This window comes from Benincasa hispida, chromosome 12 (assembly GCF_027475165.1).
Source record: "Benincasa hispida cultivar pf3 chromosome 12, pf3_genome.v1.1, whole genome shotgun sequence".
Taxonomy (NCBI): Eukaryota; Viridiplantae; Streptophyta; class Magnoliopsida; order Cucurbitales; family Cucurbitaceae; genus Benincasa; species Benincasa hispida.
Window position 1 is genome coordinate 22592981 of NC_143489.1, and position 26727 is coordinate 22619707.

The 26727-nt window shown below is 33.4% G+C and overlaps 1 protein-coding gene across 8 annotated transcripts; it reads right to left on the bottom strand.

Moving 5' to 3' along the window:
* Positions 1–6959: 6959 nt before the first annotated feature.
* LOC120067016 (RNA polymerase II degradation factor) lies at positions 6960–14826 on the bottom strand. 8 transcript variants are annotated; one of them, XM_039018380.2, is made up of 16 exons: positions 14304–14826; positions 13441–13491; positions 13124–13354; positions 12637–12735; positions 12465–12520; positions 12138–12249; positions 10731–10910; positions 10120–10377; positions 9733–9945; positions 9429–9632; positions 9213–9338; positions 8807–9118; positions 8605–8703; positions 7978–8480; positions 7823–7855; positions 6960–7335 (listed from the first exon to the last, which is right to left on the bottom strand). In XM_039018380.2, coding segments are annotated over exons 1-16 (2595 nt in total). In that variant the 5' UTR covers positions 14421–14826; the 3' UTR covers positions 6960–7334. The 8 variants fall into 8 exon arrangements, with proteins under 8 accessions (XP_038874308.1, XP_038874311.1, XP_038874307.1 ...); XM_039018383.2 differs by having other exon boundaries at positions 9429–9599; positions 13124–13360; XM_039018379.2 differs by having other exon boundaries at positions 13124–13360.
* Between the last annotated feature and the right edge of the window lie 11901 nt (positions 14827–26727).

Consider the following 26727-nt stretch of genomic DNA (forward strand, 5'->3'; position numbering starts at 1 on the left):
AATTAGGAAAAATCATCGAAAATGTGTTAGCTTAACAAGGAAATCATGCAATTAATTACATTACGCAATCGCTAGCATGCAAAAATTCATAATTCTTGTAAATTATAAAATTTGAGCTTTTTGAATGCAAAATTCTACTTAAAGCGATGAAGCAACTATTGTCGTCGAAGCGCATGCAAAAACCTGGAATTGAACTGCATAAGTTCAATGCGATAAGAGGAGACAAGATATTAAATACAACTGATGCATGGGCGGTGGAGGTCAAATCAAAGTTGGTAGCTGACATGAAAGGTTCGCAATAGAGCCAATGAACGGTTGATGCGAGGAAGGCGGTGTGACAAGGTATGGAAATTAATGCTTGGTGTCAGCACAATCATTAGTGAGAAATGAAAAAACTTCTCATCAACGCCTATAAATAACCACAAGATTCTTGTCCAAAGGACATCGAAGAAATTGGCAAAAGCTCTAAAAATTCTCATTCCTTCCCTTAGATAACTTCCTCCCAAGCTTTCCATTTGAGAAATCTTGAGTGAAAGCTCAAGATTTCTACTGGTAGTAGAGAAAGAAGGACATCGACCCCATCACAATTAACATGAAGCAGTCATTTAAAGGAGCCAGAAGGCACAAGAAATTGCATCTGAAGGCTTGACTCTCTATCCTTATCTTTCGTTTTATATTTTCATTAGCATTTGTATTATTGTGTAACGTTGAGAAACTTTCATTACCAATATGAATGTCATCATATTTTCTTGTCTATCCATCTTCTCTTTGCCAAGTATGAGCAACTAATTTCATAATGGGCTGAGGAAAACGAAACCAACATGTCACACCCCCTCCCAGATTACCCTCTTAATCTAGAAGAGAATATGACGACAGCAGTTACCAACCATTTTGTGGTACTTACTGTTTAACCTACCTTCTTAACCTACTCAGAAGACCCTGGAATATAAAAATAAAAATTTAAAATACTTAATCTTGGGTAGCACAATCAGAGTTAAACATTCGACATATTTACATCAAACAGATATAGAGTTCAATAGGTCCTGACAACTAGCCTTTATCCCTAACATATAAAACATGTATATACAACCATTTACAAGTAGACACCTAAAACTTCTCTGAAGACTGAAATCCTTGAGTGGCAGAGCAGCAGTATAATTAACCTTTGGGGAATTGACCACTACCTGAGGAAGAAAATATTTAAAACGAGTGAGCCACTAGTCTAGTGAGTGACTAATAAATCATAGACATCATGCTTTAAACTGAAATTTTTCCAAGCAAACTCATACTTAAAACTTTCAAACATAGCATAGCTTAAAACATAGCTTAGCATGATCCTTAGTTGAGAGATCCCTTTTACTCAATCCCTCAATGACAAACCTTAGTTGGTATGAAGTATTCTCAACACAACCAACGTCAACTCTACCTATGTGCACGTGGTAATAACTAAATATCGTCATACATTAGGTACTATTGCCCAGATACCTTCTCATTTTCCTTCAGTTTCGGGTTCTAAAAATCATCATAATATGCATACTTGAAGTAAAACACACTTTGGGTGCACAAACAACATAAATCATATGCTTAAACATCATTAATATTAAGCATAAATATTCCAACGCACGCTTCCTAGAAATTAAGTATAGAAATACTTAAACCGTGTTTTCATAAAGTTCTTTATACAAGGATGCATTAATAGGCTTCATGAAAACTAGTTTCTTTGGAAATTATTTTAAACATTCTTTAATCATAAGCAAGCATGTGTCTAACATTTAAATAAAGTATGTGTTACTAAAACATTTGAGGAACATTAGTTTTGTCACTCACGGCCTTGGGCATTCCTTCTAGGGTTGATAAGGATTTTCTATTGGCATTAACCCCATGGAAAATGAATAACATGTTTAGTCAATGCCCTAAGTCTCCTTGTGAAACTAACTCACTTGATTGAACTTAATACTTAACCTTAAGCATCCTTTTCAAGCTTCAACGTATATTCTTATGTGTTCAACACTTAGAATTTTCTTGAGTTAAGTTTCTAGGTTATGCGGCCACAAGACCATTCATGCGCCCATCGCATGCTTCATACGCTCATCCAGTCGTGTGCCAACACACCCAAAGCACAACGTTGTGCCCAGCGCCTCACCGCCTGCTCGCACAACCTCGCATTCACTGTTGCACAACCTATCGCCCACACAGTGCCCCCTTGTATTTACAGCTTCAACATGCACTGCACGGTCCAATGCATCTCAGCGCATCCTTGCACCCAGCCCAAAGCATCCCTTACACGCAACTTAGCCCTGCGTTCACCAGTGTCACCATCTGGCCTTCCAAGCTACTTGCTTGCTCAACCTAAGTAGCAATCTGCTTATTCAAACCAAAATTTTATATTCATTTTTGAGCTCAAATAACTTATTTTTCAAACTTTTTCTTGGAAAACTTCCTTCTATAAACTTGTTCAAAAACATCTTAACTTGATTTCCTTAAAATTTGAGCTTTGGATTCCTCTTGGTTTGGCTAGAATCCTTCAATCTTCTTCACTGGCTCGAATTCATTCGAAAGCTTGACCTTCTAGCAGTTTTCTTTAGATTTCATCTTGAATCCATAGGAAATTTCTTCTGGCAGCCCTAGTGCTTCAGCTGCACTCAACAATCAAACTAATGACTATGAAATCACCTCAATAGCACGAGTAAATTGATCAAACTGAGTTCCTGAACTGAGGCCCCCCTTTTTATACTAAATACTGCATGCCCCTTTTTAAATCTTAGATTGTCAGCTCAACCATTGAGTGGGATTAGTTTCCTTAATCTCGAAAGTTGGCCCACTAAAGTGGGTGACTATGTTGTGATCACATTTAGCTTCCACATTTAACCAAATTTTCTCACCTAGTGTCCCAATGTCAATGCTACCCGAGAACCTTGTTTCTCCTTACTTAGAACTTTTCCTTCTTCTTCATCATCCTCAAGCTTTTTCCTGCAACATTACATTTACTTATACATGAATTTCATTAACATACTAATTATCATACTTAAGTAGGAAAAATAGGATATGGGCTTTACATAACATGTACTAAGTAAATCATATATTGGCGTTCAACTTGTTCAATGCATGCTTCAACTATTTTGATCAAGTCAACAAATTGCTCTAAATAGAACTAATCATTGTTTGAAAAAGCAAGGGATTTCATATCTCATTAAACAAAGAAAGAAATACCTTTAAACATAAATATACGTCTTTTGTATTAAATACTCATTGCATGCATCCTAGAAATAGGATATTATGGTTGAATGCACTAAGAAGTGTAGCTTGTGATTATGGGTAAATTGCTTGCATGTTGGTATATGCATTGCTTCAGAAGTATTAGTAGATATTTTTCTCAACTCTATTTCATTTATTGGAATCTTATATTTCTCTCTACATCTTGCTTCACTTGAACTACGGTACTTATCGCACCCCTTTTCACGCATTTTGGTAATGATGGTATAATAGAACCAAACATTCACATTATTGGCACAAAGTTGCTTTAAGATCTAAAACAAGTATTTCACCACATCTTTAGAGAACAATCCCTGAATTCGACCCTGGATTCACTAGGACTCTAGTTAAACTTATACTTGGGTTTGATTAGATAAAACAATGTGTTTACACAATTAAGAAGACCAAAACACTGAATCATTTCATCACAAAACGCACCAATATCTTATTTATTAAATATTTCTTTCCTTTTTTTTTCTTTCTCTTAGAATCAATCTCTTATAGGAATACTTAAGGTGCATTTGGCTCAAGGAGTTGAGAAGTAGGAGTAAGGAAGTAGAGATTTGTGAACTCCACTCCTTGTTTGATCCCGGGAGTTTATGAGTCTCACTACTAAAAACATCAATTTTATATCTTATCAACTCCTTACACTATGGGCTCTCAAGAATTCACAACTCCCTAGACTTTATAACTCCTTACTCTTCATTATTCTACCCCTTACCCCAACAACCCCTAAAGACTTACCTATGAAATAATCTTATCATCCACTTATTTATCACGATTTTAACTTACAACTTTTTCATTTCACTTGAATTATATGTGTATTTAATTTTATTTATGTATGTGAGTATTTTTAACATTTTTTAATACGTTTTTTCAATACTTTTAAATTTTATGGGGTTACTAAGGATCGGATAATTTTTATTTTCCTCTTTTACCCTATAATTTTAATAAATTTATGTTTTACCCTTTCAATCATTGCTAATAGGATGTGTCTCTTCAAGTTTGAGGAGTTCGTTGAGAGAAAAAATTGAATAGTTGGAATGTTTGCTAGTAGGACACAACTGTTAGAATAGACATGTTTACACATCAAATCGGCTTATTCATTCACATATGAACACAATCCAAATAGTAGGTGTAGAACGTCGCAATAGGATAGTGAGAGATGTGCCTAAAATATTGTTTATAAAGATCAATATTCTCATATAATCAAATCTAATTTATTAAAACACTTATTCATTTTTTCGTCATCGAAGAATACCAAAAAATTTCCTTTGAGGTAATAAACTATCATATTATGTCACTTGTCAAATTTAATTGCACTCTATGTATTGTAATTTTAATCATCCATATGGTATCTTTTCATCATTTTTATCTCTTTCGTTATTCTTTTATTTCAAATAATTACCATTTGAACTCAATATAGATCTCACTCATTTGTCAAATTCAATTGTACTCTATGTATTGTAATTTTAATCATCCATGTGGTCTCTTTTAATCAACTTTCTTTTTCATTATTCTTTTATATCAAATATTTACCATTGAACCCAACATAGCATATAATCATTCAAATTTTAAATTTTACTTTATAAAATTATGAAACTACATGCAACACATTTCAAATTTATTCTAAATTAACTTACATTACAAGAAATCGGATGAAACTATGAATTTTCACGTGCATTGCACGTGTCTTTTAACTAGTACTATCTAAAAGGGGTTATGGGGGAGAAACTTTTGATTTTCCCTTTTTACTCTCTTTTACGTGATGGCCATAAGGTTATCTTAGATATTTTGATATTTAAATCATTAAAAATCACATTTTATCTCTATTAACTATCTTAAGTTAAATAAAGGAAATTTCATTTTTAAAAAATCTATGAGATTTTTCAGTACAACAAATGTCAATTACCATTAAACTAAACTCATTTTAACATTTAAGTTAAACCTTTAGTTTCTATTAGGTATCTCCTTTTCCTCTTTTTTTTTTTTTGGGGGGGGGGGGTTTAATTTTTATTATTTTAACTTACTACCTTAGATTGTAAATTTGTTTTTTTCCAACATTGTTAAAATCATTTTTTTATAACTACCCTATATTTGTCACTTCTTTTTAAAAACACATTATTCTTGAACCTAACCTGTATAAATTTGTATAAGATTTCTCATTTGTATGCAAGAAAAACAAGAAAAGTAAAGTAAAATCTTTTACCAAATATTCAAATTCTTGTTTCTCCTAAACTGTGTGAATAAGAGAATAATCTTCTTCTCTTATATGTTGATTTGTGTTGTGAGGGTCTACTATGTTTCCGACCATTTCTTCTATTTTGTTTGTTTAATCTTCCACTCAGTAAAACTTTGCAATTTGACTTTCTAATTTTAACTTCCATCCAATTGACGAGTTGCAATATTTTCGGGATTGAGATATAATATTCAAACTTCCATTGAAGTGTGCAATAATTAATAATGGTATTAGAATCTTTGACCTATTAAAGACGAACATTATGTTTTTTGATTCTTGGTTGATTTCAAACTAATTTTGTATATTTGTTAATGCAATTTGAAGAAGCTGCAACTGATATAGACACTACATTATTTTTCATACTTGGAGAAGACATGCCATAATTTAGATTTTGGTAAAGTTGAATTGTATGTGTACGTATGAGAATCACCGGCCACAATGGAGAAAAAAGAGAGAAGAAAATGGAAGGATGGAGAAGGGGAAGGGGGAAGGGACGAGGATGATTCCATTGGAGACGAGAAGAAAAATGTCCGAGAAGATTTGAGGGAGAGAAATAATAGAAAAAGTTCTAAAAAAATGTGTCATCTAAATATAGAAAATTTATAAAAAAAATAACTCATTTAAGATGTGACACTTCAACTTGTCACGTCATTTTTCCGTTAGTCAACAATAGTCAAATTAATTAGGAACTATTTAGAATTTTGATAAAAAAAAATTAACTAGGTGAGAAAAATTCTCCCATAGGAAGTTCCTGATCCTCGTGGAAACTCCATTGATGATTTCCTCATCGTTGAGTTTCTCGAGATGAAGAGCTTCTTCTCAGACAAATTGAGATATTAGGATAGACAGAAGAGTAGTCGATCTGCTCAATCACCATGGCATTTTCAAGAAATTCAGATAAGGGAATTTGTTTACTCTTCAAATCTTGGCCATAATCGATGGTTGGAGCTAGCCAAAAATAAATACACAAGGGGAAAAAAAGAACTTTGGTAACGGCAGGTTCACAAAAGTTTTAACAAAAGACTTGATTATTGCTACTTTCAAAGTATAGGGAGTATTGGAACCAAATTGTTAGTTTGATTAAATTAAAAAAAAAAGGTTCGGCGACCAATATTGATCATTATTAACCTATTTATCATGCTACAAATTTATGCAACAATATTGAATTGTATTCCGACTTGAAAGAGCTAAGATCAATGTAATGATTGTCACAAGCTTTTAAGTTTTAAAGGGTAACAATATCAGGGTCCGTCTTCCCGATAAGTTTAGTAGATTAGATAAAATCACTTCATTCATTCATTTTGGTTAAACGTTCAATCTCCACCCTGCATTTGATGGGGGAGAGAGAGAGAGGAAAAAAAAAAGCCATGTGGAAGAAAAGCATGTCATCTAAGCAATCCTCAAGGAAAAGTGAGCGACACTGAAGACATTAGACACTAATTATGAGCAAATCCAATTAACAAAAAAGTAGGGAAATGCAAGCCAGAAACCCTTAGGAATCTGATGAATGCCGGTTTATAGACCACAGAGATCGAGTATGAACTATCAGATTCACAGTTATGATCATCATTCGTTTGAATAAAAAATCAGAATGAGACATCTGATGAGTCAGTGTCATTGGAACACACCCCTAAAAATAACCCCAAAAAAAACGAAGAAAATACAAATAAACTAAAAGGAGAGAAAAAAAATCAGCTGACAAGTACGATTGGAGAAATTACAGATAACCAACTGATCATTCAAATCTGGACGATTTTCTGGTTCAACGTCTCAGTATTATCTGATCCCTTCCTCCAGGGCAGGGCCCCCATTGAGCCATAAGATTAGCACTTTTCATATAATCTCTGGAAAATCCACAGAAAAGGGAATCCTCCATGAATATCAACTAAGAAAATTCAAATAATACCCCAAAGTCAAGAATAGATACTATTCTTTTCCCCCCAAAGAACAAACTTCTTGTTGGACCAAAAAGGTTTAAAAGGGAGCTAAAGAGAAAATTCAAAAAATACCGCTATGGTAAGAATAGTTACTATTGCCCAGGAGAGGAAGGGTTAGTGCATGAACATTCAGAACAGTCTATCAAAACACGTAACAATGTGCATTCTTATAAACACTAACCACATCTTGATTAAAACAGTTGAGCATCTCAACCAACTCAAGAAAATCACTACCAGAAAGATGATGATGATGATAGTGATAATTCCAAAAATCTTTTGCCCCTTGTCAATTTTCATCTCAACATGAACAAAAACAGGCACAAATGCAGATTTGCATACAAAAGAAAGTTTAGGGAAACCCCCACTAAAATTCCAATCAAACAAGAATACTTACTATCTTCTTGAAGGCAACGAAGCAGCAGCCATCCTGTCACAGCACATACAAATTAAGCTCATTAAACTTATGCTCAATCATTCATGATCAAGAGATATTGAGCAAAAGAATATTGACCGTAGAGTCCACAAGCTCTAGATGGTTTAGAATGATACCTGCCCTGATGTTTCCCAGAAAAATTGGCACTAGACCTCCCATCAGTTGAAGGTAGGCTTTGACTGCTCCCACTTGATGTTCTATCAAGAGCAGCCCCATTTTCAAAACCTAAAAACACAGATGATTCACCAGGCTTGGCTTCTAAGACATTACTATCCTTTGATCTTGTAAAAAGTTTCACGTTCAATAGACCTCCACCAGCAGTCGAATGAAAACCATTTTTAGGTTGATTCTTCATTTGTGTGCCCTGGGGAGAATCCTTGGCCATATTTGAAGTAAAAACAGAAGTCTTCTCGGCTTTCATGTTTCTTGAATCAGCAGATGGAATCCTCTTTGACCGATTAGTATGAGCCATTGGGGTCATAGCAACAGAAGGCAAGTGTGATGAATAATGAGATGAAGCTGCAGCTGCAGCGGCAACCTTAGCAAAAGCTGCAGTAGCTGCTATTGTCTTCTGTGCTCCTTCACGAAGTTGAATATAATCGCCCTCAATCACAAATAACTGATCACAAATTACAATTAATTAATTAAGTTTTGTTTTAAAAAAATTGGTTTTACAGCCGAATAAACTGCTAGAAAAACAAAATCATTTAATAATATGGCATCAAAGTTCTGGAGAATCTCACTTCTGGATGACCAGCTACAAAGTCTTCAAGCTTACCATACTTCTTCTCATAATCACGCCAGTGTAAAGGTGCAAGCATCTTGCACAGCCTATTTGGCAGCTGCTTTTGAAAGAGCAAATAGCTTCAGTTAAGAAAGGCCAACAAAATATTATTTTCTAGAAATAACACCCACTTTGATGAAAGTGTCAAACACAAAACTCACTGTCGAACTTATCTGAATTCTACCACCAGCTGGAATAGTGCGAACAATGCAAGCCAATAATGCTCTTTCATCAAGAAGGCCAGTTTCTGAGGTCTTCCCCACTATCATCGGAATTTTCAGCCCAGAAGAAACAAGAACTTCAGGTACAACCGCAACAGATCCAGAAGCATTGTTGATAGCCATTTCACTGACATTCACATTGTGAACAGAAGAAGAATCAGAGGTTAATGTACTGACAGCAGGACTTAATTTCCCCCCACTTAACCCTTGCTCCTCAAGAACTTGATCACCTGCACCCAAATCATTTTGATCCTGGACCAAACGAAGTATAACTTAAGTTAAATAAATTTTGAACCATATAAGCAATCACCAAGTAATAAAGGGAAGAAGGAACCGAAGGGTTCACCTTTTCATTGTTGTTCTGAATGGAAGTGGAACCAATCCTTAGAGCATCATGAAATTGGGAGGTAACATGTTGCAAGCTCCTATCAGGTTGGGGGGCAACTTGGTAACCTCTATCCACCGACTCAAGCTAAAAGAATATATGTATTGTCAAGATTGCAAACAAGACTAAGAAACCAGTAATTGATTATTCATTTGAAGTTTAACATATATAAAAGACCTGTGTTTCTCCAGAAGACAAGGAAAGCCCTGAATCAGGTTCTCTTCTCTTGCTGGTATGAACATCCAGATAATCTGGTTCATGAGCTTGCCCATTATCAGCCATTTCATACGGGTAATTAGTATTTGATGTCATCATGCTTTGAACATTTTGAGATGACTGAATTTCATTCTGAACAGAAACGTTGGAACCCTCTGAAACAATCTTGAGAAGATGCATAATATTTAATTTGCTTCCTACAATATGCAAAGAAGAAAAAAGAACACAGACACACACACACACACATATATCAATTGTCACTTACCTGTTCAGTCTGCCATGGTTGGATGGATGATATAGTTGGTAATGATGAAAAATGCCCCATGTGAGATTGAGGAACTTGGGATGGTACAGAATGAGGAACCCCTGGTTGATGCATCAAAAAAGGATGCAGAGCAGCCATCTGCCCAGGTGGAAGGTAGGGTGGCATCCCGAGAAGAGACGATGGAGCCATTGGAACACCGGATACATGGTCAGTCTAAAAACAAAGAAAGACCAGCCATATTATTAGAGAAGTCATCAATGTTTTTACAGGTGAATACTGTGGGAAGGGGATAGTTGTTCAAAATTATTTCTCCTTCGTTTATTATTGATCCATGTACAAACTTTTAAGATTAATAGTTGGACAGGGGAAGGACACACATAAGCCCACCTGGATAGATGAATTGCCAGTCAAATTAAAAGATTGAACATTTTCTGGATTCCCATTTGACAGTGCCCCATTATTTCCAGTTGAAGCTGCTCCACCTAATTGGTTACCATTGGTTTGTCCATATTGTGATACATCTTTAGAACTTGTCTGAGATATATTTGACTCGTCATTGTAAGTCCCACTTCTTTCCCTTGCATCAGCCAACTCGAGTTGGAGTTGTTGCAACGCATGCACGTGAAGTCTCTCCATCTCTGCAAACTAATATTTAAAAAGAAAGTAAGAATGACAATAATAATACTAACTACAATAAATTTTAAAGGAAATAAAATACAAATATGATCTAGGAATAATTAAGCAAACAGCCTCAGTGTGCTGCAATGGTTCCTGAATTAGAATTAAAATATTGTAGAATATGAAATTTGATATTCTAGAGGTCATTAATAACAAAGCTCGGAAATAGGAAATCTGAAAATACAGCAGAAGAATTCATAGATTTGACAACAAAATAAAATGATTTTGATGATCCAAGAAAAGAAAATGAAAAACGAATATAGTCATAATCGTAAGTATGTAAGCTATAATACTTAATCACAAAACCAAAGAGAACCAACCTGGCGCTGGCAACCAAGCCATAGCTGGTTATACTGCTCCGTACGTTCACGCAATTCAGCTTGTAAGGAATGGTTAGTAGTTGATTGCAAAGCATCCATTTCCTGGACACGAGCGATCCAAGCATGGGCTTCCCTCAGTTGTTCATCTTTGTACAAAATGGTTTCTTGAGCAATCCTATGCTGAATGATAGCAAACCATAAGATATTTATGAAGTTATGCAGTTGTTTTGTAATGTAACCATACACAATCATCCGAATGACAATATCAGGGGAAAACTGTTTGCAAATGGTCAATAGATAAAATTCATAAAGATGAGGAAATGCACCAAGAATGAATTAAAACAAAATAAAATGGGGAGAGAGAGAGAAGAACTGAAGAAGAAGATGAGGAAATGCACCAAGGGAGAACTCAAACAAGGAAGAAAAACATCCGAGGAGTAATTGAGGCAATGGATGTATTGTGATCACTAGACACTCCTCCTTAGCTGAAAAATCCACATGTCGAAAGGAGAAATTTTAAAATCAACATCCTCCCAATAAAAGGATTCAAATTGTCCATACCAAGAGCGAGCTCCAACAAGGAAGATATACAGCTGAGGCTTTAGAAGTTGACCAGAAGTGCCAATGAACTCATCCTTCGTAATGGACCAATATTTACAAGATTCACGAAATAAAGTACACCCCTTTAGCAGCAAATTTCTAGCTTGCCCAGAGATGAGAGGCAGAAACTACTTCATTGCATTAAGGACCATATTTATTGTACCTGCATTTATTACAAGTTTTCGCTCTAGCACATGTACTTGCTTTTATTTTTTTTATTTATTTATTTATTTATTTATTTATTTATTTATAATTATTATTATTGATAATAAATAATCACTTTCATTGAGGAAAAATGAAAGAATACAATAGCAACAAAAACAGCCCACGAAAAGGAGGACAACCCACCATAAGAAAGGACAGCAACTATGCGAAACCACTCCTATAGAATAGTTACACAAAGCCTTCGAATTTGAAGCCCACAGAGAGACATGATAATTTACTTGCTTTTATTTGTTTCTTTTGAAACTTTGCTGTATTGAATTAAACAAATATTCCAGCTTGTTCAACATCTCAGATAATATTTTCAAATTTCTGCAGTGTCAATACTTCTGAGGAACAAATACAAGTTCATAAACCAGAACACCCAACTTAATCCTACATTCTGAGGTGTTTTCTTAATCATATCAAAGAAATGAATAGAAAAAACTCTGTTTCTTCATCAAATAATACCTTGCAAGGAAGTTTAAAGAGAATAGTGAAAAGGAAGAGAGCTGATATCAAGAATGAAGTTTATTTTGAACTTGACCCCAGGAAGAACAGTTCGATCAAAAAATAAAATAAAAGACACCAGAAAAAGCAACAAACCTGCTCCTGTAACTCAAGAAGCTGCCGCTCTTTCTCATGGATGTGTTCTTGAAGTTCATGCATTTGTTTTATTTGCTGAGCTCTTTCAGCTTCAGAATGATCGCGTTCTCTCCTACAAAGGATATGCTTCTAACTTTCTTAACTTTATAACTTATTATGGCATGTTATAATACAAGTCCATAATATAAGAAACACCATTTATAGCAGAGACAACAAAAATGCAGATTGTAAATAATTGTACATCAATAAAATTAAAATACAATGGCAAAAAAGGTAAAATCAATGGCAAAAAAGGAAGAATTAAAGGACATCTACACAAAAAGTAACCTGTAAGTTGCTATTTCTTTATCTTGTTCCCGCAGAAGATCATCCTTGGCCCAAGCCTGTGAAGAAATTATAGAATAAGAAAGTTGGTGACCACTTCATTGTTCCCGCAGAAGATCATCGTTTTAAACATTTTTAGGCTAACAAATCAAGCATGAGGAAAAAAACAACAGACCGCTTCATTGTCTAATTTAATTGATTGCAATTCCCTATCTTTATCTTCTATTTTCCTTTCCAGTTCGTGAATAGTCTGGTCTCTTTCACATAGTTGTTCCTGCACAGCCACAAAATGTCTCATTTAAGTATCAAAGTAGTCCATCTAACCATGGTATCAGTAATCAATTCAAAAATAAGCTCATTTATTAATTTTCCCCTTTTTAGGATACGATAGTAGTATGAAATTAAACACAAAGTCTGTTAATTTCCACTTAAAAGTATTATGCACAAATCTTTAGTGGGATAAGTAGATATATAATGTCTCGAAACTCATTAGCCAAATCAATAACTTCTGACAATCAAACCAATTAACAATGCAACTGGCAAATGAATTTCTGAACCGTAAACGATATAGAAGATTAAAAAAATAAAAAGCAGCTAAAAATCGATTATAATAAGAGCTTCATCAGACAACTTGTCCGAGCATCTATTTACAGAGTAAAAACCTGCATCTTGATGGCAGCATTATTGTGTTCTTTCATTTGAGCATCAAAACTCTTTTGCATTTGCAATATTTCTGATCTTGCAATAACTTGTGCTCTAAGTTCAATCTCCATATGTTGAAGATCCTCTCTTTGTCTAGCTACATCATTGAGCCGCCGCTGCAAAATATCATTATCTGGATTCCCATCTATTGAAATTGAACAGAAGTCAACATCAAGGGGTTCCCTTCCCTGCTGCACCTTGACATAGAGCAAATCATCTTCACTACAATGATTCATGAGGTTCTATAAATATAATTCCAATACCAGAACCTTCTTACCTCATATATAGTCCTTTCATCCGATTGTGTCAACTTTGATCTTTCCATTTCCTGCACATCAAATAGGCTTCAATTAAACTAATGAAGGTTAAACTCCCACGTGATGCTCCATATAATTGAACGGAAGTTTAGAAATTGAGGGAGGATATAAGCTAACTTCAGTATGATCGAGGTGGGGGGTATAGATGAATGCAATGTTCGATAAAATCTGAAAGAAAGCAAGCAATGAGAAAAATGAGACCATCTGCACACTACCACTCCTCTACTAAGAACACAATTCTATCAACATGAAGATACCTATTGAAATCAAACATAGCAGGGTACTCTCTTTGGCCCACTTTACGGTCCTTAATCACAATAATTTTTAGAGTTGCCGCTGCTTTTATATTAACCGACTGAAAGGATTCTCGTATCTTCACTTTTACATTTGGATTAAGGTTTATTTCCTTAAAACGCAAGACTCAAAACCATGCATGACTATATGCTGCACCTCATTTACCAAGCAGGAAGCAAGAGCAGACGCACTACTGTCCTAGTTCCAGACCAGACAATAAGATAAACTCAAAGCACGAAAGAAAAACTATGATGATATGCGAAGGCAACAAAAAAGAATATATCTATTATCAGTAAGAATAATTAACAGAACCAGTAGACAGATAAGATATTAAAATAAACAAAGATGTGCGTTCCTCTCCTAGTATAATTCGTCATGTGAAATATAAGCCCAACTGCCCAAGGCAAGAGAAAGAAAAAGAAACGTCAGCAGCAACAGGTACGTTGCTGTACATGTATCCCGATTTGTGGAGAAACGAAAAAAGAAGGCAGGCAATGCGAGAAACCCTTAAAAATGAGGAAAGCCCTACCTCATCGGCGGCATCTCGAGCGGAGTGATTGTCAGCAACGGCTCGCCATTCCTGGCGGGAGAGCTGGGGAGAATGCATGGTGAGAGAAGCACCACGCGCTGTGGCCGTGGCTTCCATAAAAGGATAAAAGAGTGCGTCAATGCTCCAAATCGGTGTGTGTCGGCCTCTGGGAATGTCCAGAAACCCTAGCTCCGGGGGGGTCGAAGGACACCCAGAGGAACTGGGAAGATGTGCGATGAGGCGCAGAGAAAAAAGATTGGGAATCAGGCAGTGGCTGATTTGGAGGGCTGGAAACACACTGAGTAAGAGAAGGAAGAAGGCGACGAGAGAAAGGAGAGGGGCGAAAGGAAGGCCAGCGACGACAGGAGGAGTCAATTTATTTTGGGAAAAGAGGTTTTTTAGGAATTTTCATTTTTATTGTGGGTCAAAGTTCAAACTGTGATTTTTGCAATCTAAACCTTCTTACACAAAACAGTCTTCGTCTTTGCTCTCTCGTCCCTCCCACCAAAAATTGGTGAAAAATATCTCTATCCACTCTTTTCCTCTCTAATTTATTTTAAAGATAATATCTATTTTTAATATCCAAAAAAGGAAAATCAAACTTTAATTAATATCGTCTCATTGGCTTTCATTTAGAATAGTCGTCTTAACAAAATATTTCAAGTCAAGGTTAAATAGACATTTTCTGACCTCAACCAATTCATGTACTAAATAAATTTCTACCAAATTTTGGGTAATACATCCCATATATATGCATCCGAAGAATAAACCTCATAGGTGCAGCATATAGTCATGCATATATACCAAATCAAGTTTGTTCCAACAACCACAAATTACCATATAGGTTCAAATTCAATTTACGAGACAAATTATGTTGTAGAATCGGCTAGTGAAAGTTCTTGAGATTTGATCCATCTACGCAACTTTTTTATGAGAAATCATTTGATTAATGTAGCGATTAAAGAAGGAGGGGAAGGAAGAGAGTTTCAATCTAGTGGAGTTACAATGGCATCTTCATTTATAACAAATAGACAAAAAAAAAAGAAAAAAAACTATAAGAGAAAAGACAACATACACCAAATAAGAGCAAGACAAATAACGATGTAAAAAAAAATCGCTTTTGTAGTTAGACTCGGAGTATTTGTAGATATAGCACAATGCAAAAGAATTTATAAGTATAGCAAAATTTAAATTCAGCTTTCAAAGTTTCTCGGTGATAAACCATATCGCTAATATAAGTCTACAGGTCTATTAGTGATAGAGTCTATAACTTATATATTGTGCTATATTTACAATTTTTTATAATGTTGCTATATATTTGATTATCAGTCCTAAGAGTATTATCCATTGTAGTCACCCGGTAAAATAAAATAAAATCTTCCAAATGAGCTTGTCTTTCTTAGAAGGATGACCAACCATCGGAAAGTCTTTAATAAGTCATTCCAAAAATTTTTAACATTGGATCATAAGATGAATATATATGTCATGCAGGACCGACTTAAGCCATAGGCGAGTGAGGTGATCACCTAAGGCCTACATTTTAGAAATGCCTCATATTTTGCACACACACGTATATATATACTTGTTACTTTTCATACAAATATATACTTATTACTTTTCATAAAAAATTTCTTATAATATTGGAAATACAAACTCCAAAAAGAAATCCATAATGAATGGACTCATAAACTCTTCCAATTTTGATTGGCTGACATTTCAAATCCGTTAACCTTTTTATTTTTTTATTTAGGGCTCCTTTTAAATTTCCTTAGAAATCTCAACCATTAATATAACTCCCTCGAAACTCTGATAAGTTTACATTGGGAGAATTGAAGACCTTTCTTCCAATTCCCCTCGTGAATATATTACGTATAGTAGGTTAGATTCATTTTAAGTTGAATTCTCTCCTTCTCTCTAAATCTCACTCAACACTCAGATTTTCATCGATATTATGTGTGGTCTCACGAGTCCAAGTTTGATAATCAATTGTTAGAGCATAAATCATTTCCTCAACTCAATCTACCTGTTTCAAAGTTCGAGTTTTTTCCTTCAAATTCTTTTACTTTTTTTGGAAAAAAATTATTTATATTAATGACTGTTCAATACCTTAACATCTAAGATTTGTTTATATTTTCATACTTGGAATATCAATATATATACTAGAAAATATGAATCTAGATATGAAAAACTTGAAGAAAAGAAGAGTAGAAAAATTGATTAAATCTCAAAAAGGTACTTATAAATTTGTTATAAAAAGTAAAAGTAATAAAATCGATGAAATAATAGAAGAAATGATAGGTATAGACAAATTCAAAAATGAAATAAAAAATATTAGATAATTATATGATTGAGAATGAAGCATGTAATCAAATAAACTTGAATAAAAAAATTAAAAAAAAAAAACCCTAGAGAACGAGGAGGAAAGTGAAAAAAGAGAAAACAATTATGGTATTAGTAATGATAATGAGACATGTATAGTGCATCTGAATATAATATATATGTTCCAGAAAAATGGAAAAATAATGATTATAAAATAATTGACTTATTGATAGAAAAAATGTCTCATTAAAGAAAGTCATTTAATTTATCCACATTTTTCTAACATTCATTATACTATAAAATTATCTAATGGCAAAAAACATAATAGAAATTGACTAGTCTACTCAAAGGACTTCGATAAAGTTTATTGTTTTTGTTGTAAGTTATTCGTACTAAATCTAATACAGTTCAATTAGCTAATGAAGGACTTAATGATTGGAAAAATCTTAGTTCTCAGCTTAAAAGTCATGAAACTAATAATGGACACATATATAATATGAATGATTTTGTTGATTTTCAGATTGGATTGTTAAAAAAAAAAAAAAACAATTGACAAAGATGTTCGATAATTAATTAATAAATAAAAAGAACATTAGAATAAAGTATTAACACGAATTATCGTTGTTGTTAAAAATCTTGCTAAAAATAATTTAGCACTTCGAGGAATTAATTAAAAAATTTATCAAGAAAATAATGGAAATTTTTTAAGCTTAATTGAAACGATTGCCAAATTTGATCAAATAATGCAAGAACATGTTCGTCATATTCAAAATAAATAAATTTATTACTTTTATCTTGGACATGATATGCAAAATGAACTCATATAGCTATTAGGACTTGAAATAAAAAATATAATTATCGAACAAATTAAAGAAGCAAAATATTTTTTTGGTTATATTAGATTGTACACCTAGTGTAAGTCATCAAAAACAAATGTCTCTTATATTGAGGTGTGTTTACATTTCATCAAGTCCAATAAAAATAGAAGAACATTTTCTAAATTTTTTAAAAGTTGAAGATACTAGTAGAAAAGGTTATTTGACATGTTTATAAACACAATTAAGGATCTTAAATTTGATATATCGAATATAAGAAGACAAGAATATGACAATGGATCTAATGTGAAAGGAAAACAACAAGGTGTACAAAAAAAAATTATTCGAAATAAATCCTAGAGCATTTTACACACCTTGTGGTTGTCATGATCTCAATCTAGTACTTTATGGCATGGTTAGCTCATATCATAAAGCAATGACATTTTTTTAGAGTTATGCAACGTATTTGTTCTTTATTTTATTCGTTTACAAATGGTGGAAACTTTTTATTGAATGCATGACCAACTTGACTATCAAACCATTGTCACAAACACGATGGAAAGTTGAATTAAAAGTGTTAAAGAAATAAGATTTCAAGCGCCTTATATAAGGGACACTTTATTAAAATTAGGAAAAACTAGTGAAGATTCTAAAGTGAAAAGTCTACTTATGAACTTGAAAATTTTGAATACTTGTTAGGCAAACTATATGGTATGATATCTTATTTTTTGTAAATTATATGAGTAAAGTCTTACAACATAAAGATATGCATATTGATGTTACTTTAGATCGCTTGAAAGGTTTAGTTTCATTTTTCAGAAAAATATAGATAAAATGGATTCACAAATGCTATGATCTTAACTAAAGAAATTGCAAATGATATGGAAATACAACTAATAGTTCATGAAAAAAAAAAGATTCAAAGAAAAAAACAATTTGATGAGAATGTTGACATTGAAGAAACATGATCGATCACCTTAAGATTCTTTTAGAAATTATTAAATAATAGATTAAATAATTTCTTCACTTAAAAGTATATTTGAACAATTTCAAGTATACAAATTATCTCTACTTCATATTTGATATGAAATTTTTAAAGTCGTTAGATGATGATAATTTGAAAAGATATTATATTAATCTTGAAAATACATTAAAACATATATATTTTTTGGCATTAACGATTTAGATTTATTGTTTGAATTAAATATATTAAGAAAAGTCTTTCAAAATGAAATTAATTGTCATATTCAAATATTGAATTATATAAAAAAAGATAAATATTTTTCCGGATGCATATATTGCTTATAGAATATTATTAACAATACTAGTAACAGTTGCTTCTACGGAAAGAAACTTTCCAAAATTAAAATTAATTAAATATTATTTAAAGTCGACTATGTCACAAGAAATAATAAATGAATTGGTCATATCATCCACTGAAAGTGATATATTAATAAATTTAGATTGTCGAGATTTAATACATAGTTTTGCATCTTAAAAAACAAGAAAAATAAATTTTAGATAATATTTTCTATATGAAGGTCTCTCTATCAAATTTTTCCCCAAGGCTTCATATGATCTCGAGTCGTCCTTGATGTCATATCTATTAGTAAGTCATTAAAATCTATTTGTTGTCTTTTAAAAGTTAAAATATATTAAATTATCATCAACACCGAAAAAATTAAGAACTAGATACAAAATACAAATAATTCTAACGATACATATATAAAAGAAAATTGATTAAGATGTACCTATTTACATACATTCATAATATGATGTTTATAATGATTTTGTGTTTAGAATAAGTCTTGCACTCTCACTTGTTTTAATGTGCGTCGTTAGTTAAAGAAGCTCGTAGATAGGTCTTATGAGACATTTAGAAGTGGCTGAAACAAACTTTAATTGTGTGTTATTTGCCTTGGATTTAAGTTAGTTTTTATATGATTTTATTAGATTTGATGTGCGTTTCTTAGTGATTTCCAAGGTTATGTTTGAAATCAATATCCACTATAAAAATGAGTTGAAAATAGCCTAAATATACCCAAGGAGGTCAATCAAAATGTCACACACAGCCCCTACAATAGGCGAAAGCACCGTGGCGCTGTAGCAGAGAAGGTCAGAGATGTGCACGAATGAAGGCAATGCCTACCACACCTTCTCCCAAGCTTATCTCTTGTGCTTGAAAGAAGGTGTAAAGATAGCAAGATTACTCTTTTGTAATATCTACCGTCCAACTATCCTGTTTTTACCAACCATGTTCTAAGTCATGAGCATTTAGCTAAAAGAAAACTTATTTCATACAAGATATTAATGTTTATACATGACCAAGATTATAAAGCATGTCTAGTTATATTTCCCAATCCTAACATAATTTCTAAGAAGAAATGATTCCATAAATCATTATGCCAATAAACTCTACCTTCTAGTGGCACTCCGTAATATCCTCCTTCTGCTATCTGGGTGTTGGGTTTTATGTCCTAAAACTCGTGGTATGTAAACAATAGAGCTCATTCTGAAAGTTCAATAAAGTGTTATTGAATAGATGTATTGCTTATTAGAAATCCAATAAACCTAAAAGTTCATTGACTATTGGATGAGTACTTCAACTTTATGTGGAGATATAGAGGTGGATCAAGTTCGAGTAAATAGTCAAAATGATCTATAGTATATGAATGAGATTGAGTACCTTCTTTTGGTAACACTATTCAATGTGACATGCTTTGTAGTTGTTATAAAGAGTTGTAAAGTGTTACAAATGAAGTGATCCTAATTCGTTCATGTTGGGACGTGAGGAGTGGAGGTGTCATTATGCAAGAGGGTTTATACAAGATCGGACCACGAAATCGGTTACTCTTACTTTATAATGTTGTTTACTGTTTAAGACTGACTATTTCAAAGCGATGATCTAGGTAACTTGACCTTAATCATGAGCTAACTATGAACTCTTTTTTATTTGGAATTGTTTGCATAGGTGAAGGTTGGCTCAACAGCGTCGACTCAATAAATCTCCTATTTCAGGGGTAAGACTGGATAGATAGCTGGGGACATAGGGTGCAAAACGAAATTCACTCCTACCCGCTTTTAGGGATAATAGAGAGATTCTTCCCTTAAGTGTTGATTCTAGGTCTTGAACAAGGGGCCACGCCCTTTCACTGGCCCAATAGGGACTCACTTTTGTTGATTGGATCACAAAACAATTGTTCATTAGAGGATCAGTGGGGACTTAAGGAACAAGAGGTAATTTCAGGAGTAAAATAGAGATTCGACCCAGTCGATATTACGAACAACCTGTGAAGGGTTGACTTACTAATCATGGTTATATCAAGTGGGCATAATATATCTACAGTGAGAGGAGTTCAACTATGGGCTTTAGTAGAGTGGCCCATTAGTTAATGAATGGAGGTTAGATAGGTCTAATGAGTTCAGTTGATTAATCTCGAATCATTGGAGCTCATGATCTGGAAGTCTACGAGGTACCTCTACTAGCTCAAAAATGGATTAAGAGTAGCATGATAAGTTAATTTGAAACGTTTAATTAGAATTAGACGGAATTGGATAATATATATTTAAATATGATTTAAATATATGAAGATGGATTTGTGTAAAATTAATTTAATATTGGATATTAAATTAATTAGAATTGTTTAAATTGTTTAAATAATTATTTATTGATTTTATTAGAGAATTAATTTATGAAATTAAATTTGTAAAATTAATAAAATTTGATTTTAGAACTAAAATATGTTTTTAAAATCAAAATAGATTTTGGAAATAGAAAAACACAAAAAAGGAAAAATGGTTTTTCCAACTTCATCTTCAAGTTGCTCACAAAGAACTCATTATCTTCAACCTTCAATTACTCCAAACATGAGCTGGATCCCATGCAGCAAATCTCTTTGCATGATAGTCTACAATATATTGAATAGATTGGAGTGAAGTTTAAGGGATTGCAACCGAATGGTTTTTTCTGAAAATTTGGGTAGAAGAAATTGTTCTTCATTTGGGTTGTTGTAGTGAGCAATCTCCAAATTTCCTTTGATTTCAGCTTATTTTGAGTCCCACAACTCAATCTAGAGCACCGAGAGAACAGTAGGGAAGATCTTATGGTGGTTTGCACAAAGATTTGGAGGAATTTGCAGCTGAAAATCAAGATTTCGATGGTTCTTCAAAGGTATGACTCGAAACCCAGCAAAAATTAATCAATTAGAGTGCTTATCGATCCTTATCGCTTCAGTTGTGTGCTGATAACTTTCCAACACTAGGGGGAGGGGAAACAAAACATTTGGAAAACATGAATTGATAAGCTCAGTGAGTGATATGTTTTATATGAAAATAGATTTTTCTTTTTAATTTCATTTTGGAAAACGTTTACATAAGTAGTCAATCATAGAACCATATTAAATATGAATGAGCTCAGCCTGATAACTGAGATATTACTGACACGATCATATGTTTCTCCAAAATGCATTATTTCAACTATATTCAAATCCAAGGAAACAATTCTAGTATCCAATACAACCCGTCGAATATGCACATGTCGGCAATTCCCACTAGTCATACCCACTGACAATCCTAGCTAGATTATACTGACAGTCCTAGTCAGATGTCCACAAGATATGCTAACAATTCCCCGACTACAATTATAGCTTATAATCAAATCCATATTATACATGCATCCATACAATTCTAGAAAAACAATCATTCAACAATAGTAACAGAAAATCAATAATCAAAATTCAAAAAACATATTTTCCGACCATGCCAAAGATTTTCTAAACCATACATACATACATATATATATAACCATATACGTATATAGATCCTTAGAAACATTAAAAATAAACCATTCACTGTTCACCGATCTGGTTCTCAAGTTCCTTGGTCTCTTATTTCCTTCTTAATTTCAAGTATGTATTAATCTAGTAATTTTCTTAGAATCCCATGTTTAGGGTTAAAAAAAAATCTCAAAACATCTTTTTAACCCTAAACCTAGCTTATCGACCCTAAAAGATCTAAACTAACCCTTTGGATGAAGAACAAGAGTTGTGGGCACAGAGTTTGGTCTCATCAGCACAGTTAGGCGTAGGGTAGCTTAGACGGCTAATATTGGGCGTAGACAGCTCCTCTTCAACACATAATCATCACCTTAGTGGCATAGATAACCATCTTCAACACATAGATGGCTTCCTCAACTCATGGTCACTCCTAACTTCCTTCAATCACTTCATTTTTTTATTCTTTTTCGAAGGATTTTTGAGTTGTGAGATGAAATGAGATCCTCCAATGGTATTTATAGGCTTCAACAACCCATCCTCGTCATCTTTTCCTACCCTCATCGCATGACACCTCCACCTTGCATACAATCTAAGTGTCATCCCAAATTGAGCTAAGTATAGCCCTTGCCACAACCTACTTGTATGTAAATAGGCCGTATCTTCACCTAACCATGTCCAACACATGCTTCCTTTTGAAGTGACCACTCTTGATTTTGCATGCTCAACTTTGTATATCCGTCTTCCACCTCCTACTTAGGTTAGCCAAAGCTGAAGGAGGGCGTAGATCAGAGGAGAGGGTGGGATACGAAGTCGGGCATCTAGGTGCAATCCTCCATCTATGTAGTCAACAACTTATGATGGTTCAGCTTCACTCAGTGAAGCCATGTTCCTCATCTTGTCATTAATCCACCAAGTCAATGCATAGATATTCAATTTGGGTGCATGGGTTCCCTCCCATGCGTTCAACTTCCCCCTAACTTCCCGTTCTTAGTTTCAGCTTCTTTTTCGTAGTTTGGTGTCCTCATTTGTGAAGGAACCCTAACGGGGAGAGAACCTTGAGCGGAAGCGGATTGACCCAATTTCATTTTCATTGAATATAAATTTTACAGTAAACAAGAAAATAAGATATGCATTTAATTCTATTACAACATGCTTTAGAAAGGGTTTCAAGAAACCTTACGTTTGAAGAACTTTCTGCACGTTTTTCCCTCGAACCATTCACGAACTCATTGAAGACTTTCTTTGAGATTAACCTCGAACAAAACAGAACACTATCACGAAAGTTACCTTGGTATTCTCAGGGTGAGAATCTATGAGTGGTAGGCTCTGGCTATTTTGGATTTTTAGGGAAAACTTAATGTTTAGGAGAAAGGCTAGAGAATTCTCTCAAAGACTTAAAAACCACATAACTCTTCTGTTGTTTACTCTATCTCAGTCGCTCAACAACATCACAAGAAGAAGAAGAAAACGTTTTTCTTTTATAGAAAATAATGGGAAGGGAGTCGTAACTCTCTTCCTTATTATTAAAATAATAATAATAATATAAATATAAATATGATAACTAACTCATCGTATTATATATATATATATTAAATTATATGTTATATCAAATATGACATATAACCTATAGTTTTAATATCATATCACATACATATAAACTGTAGTTTATTTTCTCTTTTAAATGATATTTAATATAAATCATATTTATATTAAATTTAACAACTATGAATCCAATTCATGGAAACTATATTTGAATCTCATTCAAATATTTATTTCCTCCCATTAAGCTATAATATAACAAATACATTATGACAATCATATCACTTATAATTGAATTAACTTAATTATATAATATATAATTAAATTCCTCTATTAATTTTAAACAATTCAAATCAATCCAAAAATTGATTATCAACTAACCCTATTGAGCTACCAAGGGGATCTTATGGACCTATAGCTTGAAGATCAAATGGTACATGAATAATTAATTAAATTCTTTAATTACATTATTCACCATCCGTTAACTATCGGGCACTCTACTAAAGACCGACACCTGCACTCTTCGCACTACAAATATATTTCTGTGTCCATTGGATATAACCAATCAACAGTACGATGATCCTTCGCAAAATTGTTCGTAAATACAACTAGACCAAATTACCGTTACCGTTTTGCTCCTATAGTTACATCTAACTCCTTAAGTACCATTGATCCCTCTAATGAACAATAGATCATAGTCCAATTATGATTAATACCCCTCTCAAGCCAGGAGAGGGTGTGGCGCCACATTGTTCAAAACCCGAAATCAGCCCTTAAGGGAGCAATTTATCTACTTACCCCTGCCTCGGGGAATGAGTGAATTCCATCTTGTGTAGTTGTGTTCCCAACTCTCCAATCAGACGAATCCTCAAAATAGTAGGCTTATTAAGTCATCGATCTGGCCACTCCCACCTATACAAATCAAAGGACCACCTTCATAGGCAGGAGTTCACAACTCACACAGGATTCATGTCATGTTACCTATGGTCATCCTAGTGAAATGTAAGCCTCTATTATGAACGGCATTATATTATGAGACTAAACATTTCGTGGTTCGATCTTATACAAACTCTTTTGTATAGAATATCCCTGTTCACATGTCTATACATGAATAATCAGCATCAAATCATTTGTAACACTTACAAAATAAGTCATACTCGTAGTGTCACAAGGATAAGGTACCCAACCTTATTCATCTACTACAAACCATTTAGGTTATCACTTAAACATGATCCACCCATATGTCTTTACATATATGTTTAAGTTACAAAGATAACCTTGGATGTTAGTTTATTGGTTTGTGGTTAATACAACTAAAATATCATATATTTTATTAAATATATAATGAGTTTGTTAAACAATCTTTACAAACTATAGGATTCTACGAGATTTAGGGCACCAACTCCAATACCTTGATCTTATCCCAAGTGTTCAAATAGTCCAATTATGCGTTCATTTCCCCCCATATGCACCTAACCTCTAAGGTTTCATCACCTGGTGTGTCACATGCTATCCAGCAGTTAGTCACATTCTTATCCTAGGCTACCTCATGTGTCCATCTTTAAACACTATGCATCCAACTTAGTTTTTTTTTATTGGTTAAGCATAGTTCAATGTGTGGTTTTCCCATTACCCAACCAATCATTTCCCTAGTTCACCTACCCTATTCTCCCAAGATAATCCTTCTATGTGTCCAAATCCTTCTAATATACACCCAAGTAGGTTCATTTCTACCGTAGTATGCATCAAAAGTTTCCTTCTCCTCCCAAAAGGTGTTCATCTTAAGATAATGTATCCAAGGTTAAACCTCCACTCTTCATAGCATAATGCTCATAGTGTAGGGATCGAATCTCAAGCGAAAGTGTGTGAACACCTTACATCTCGAAACAGGCCATTGTGTGCGTCTTGAGGTCAAATAGGTACTTTCACATGTAGATAACATTGGTAAAAGGTCAAATTTCGAGCATTTTTTTAAAATGAGGCCAAGATTCGAGTAGGCCCCTAAATAGGGCCATCAGTACAAATTCCTCTTGTATTATTTTCTAACTTAGATTATTTCTTTTTGCATCATTCTAAATGTTGGAATGTCTTGAATTTGTTTGTTGGCATTTCGAACAACCAATTTAAAATGAGGCCAAAATTCGAGTAGACCCCTAAATAGGGGCCATCGGTACAAATTCCTTCGGTATTATTTTCTAACTTAGATTATTTCTTTTTGCATCATTCTAAATATTGGAATGCCTTGAATTTATTTGTTGGCGCTTCGAACAACCAAGTACTATTCAAAATTCGTATTTAGCATATTTATTTATTTGTAGTTATTTACGATTATGACTCTAGGGTTTAAAGTAGTGCTCTATATAAACTATCTAACCCTAAAGGTGCCATTTTTTAATGTAATTTTTTAAAACATCCTCCCTAATAATACCGTTTCTCTCTCTACCTATGGACGTAGCTAACACACTGTTAGTGAATCACGTATATCTGTATGTCGATCTTCTCTATCTCTACGTTCCTTTTTGTGTTCTTTAATTGTCGATTTCGTAACACTAAAACGTAAGACAAAATGAAAACTAAACTTGGAATCTATATATCACATGGAAGATAAACACACAATTAATATGTAAAAATATAATATTTTAAAACTTTGTTTCAAAATGGACACTCTACTTAAAACTCATAACTAATAATATATAGAGAAATTATTTCAAATGGTAAAACTGTTGGAAATATTTACAAAATATAGTAAAATTTTAGAAATATACATTGGTAGACACTGATAGACTTTTATCATTGACAATTCTATCAACGTCTATCATTGACAATTCTAAAATTTTGCTATATTTTGTAAATAGTTTGGTTCTTTTTTTTTTTTTTTAATATTTGAAAACAACCCTAATATATATTCCCCAACAATTTTTAATTTCAATTTATAATTTTTAAATTAATAATTCAACATCTAAAATACCAAACTAT

Excerpts from the sequence above, each read along its gene's own strand:
- LOC120067016 (XM_090308001.1), bottom strand. The coding sequence starts at position 14,420 with ATGGAAGCCACGGCCACAGCGCGTGGTGCTTCTCTCACCATGCATTCT. Across the intron at positions 10,911-12,137 it reads TTCTTGAGTTACAGGAGCAG|CATAGGATTGCTCAAGAAAC; the intron begins GTTTGTTGCTTT and ends GCTATCATTCAG. Across the intron at positions 8,704-8,806 it reads GAATTCAGATAAGTTCGACA|CTGCCAAATAGGCTGTGCAA; the intron begins GTGAGTTTTGTG and ends TTTCAAAAGCAG.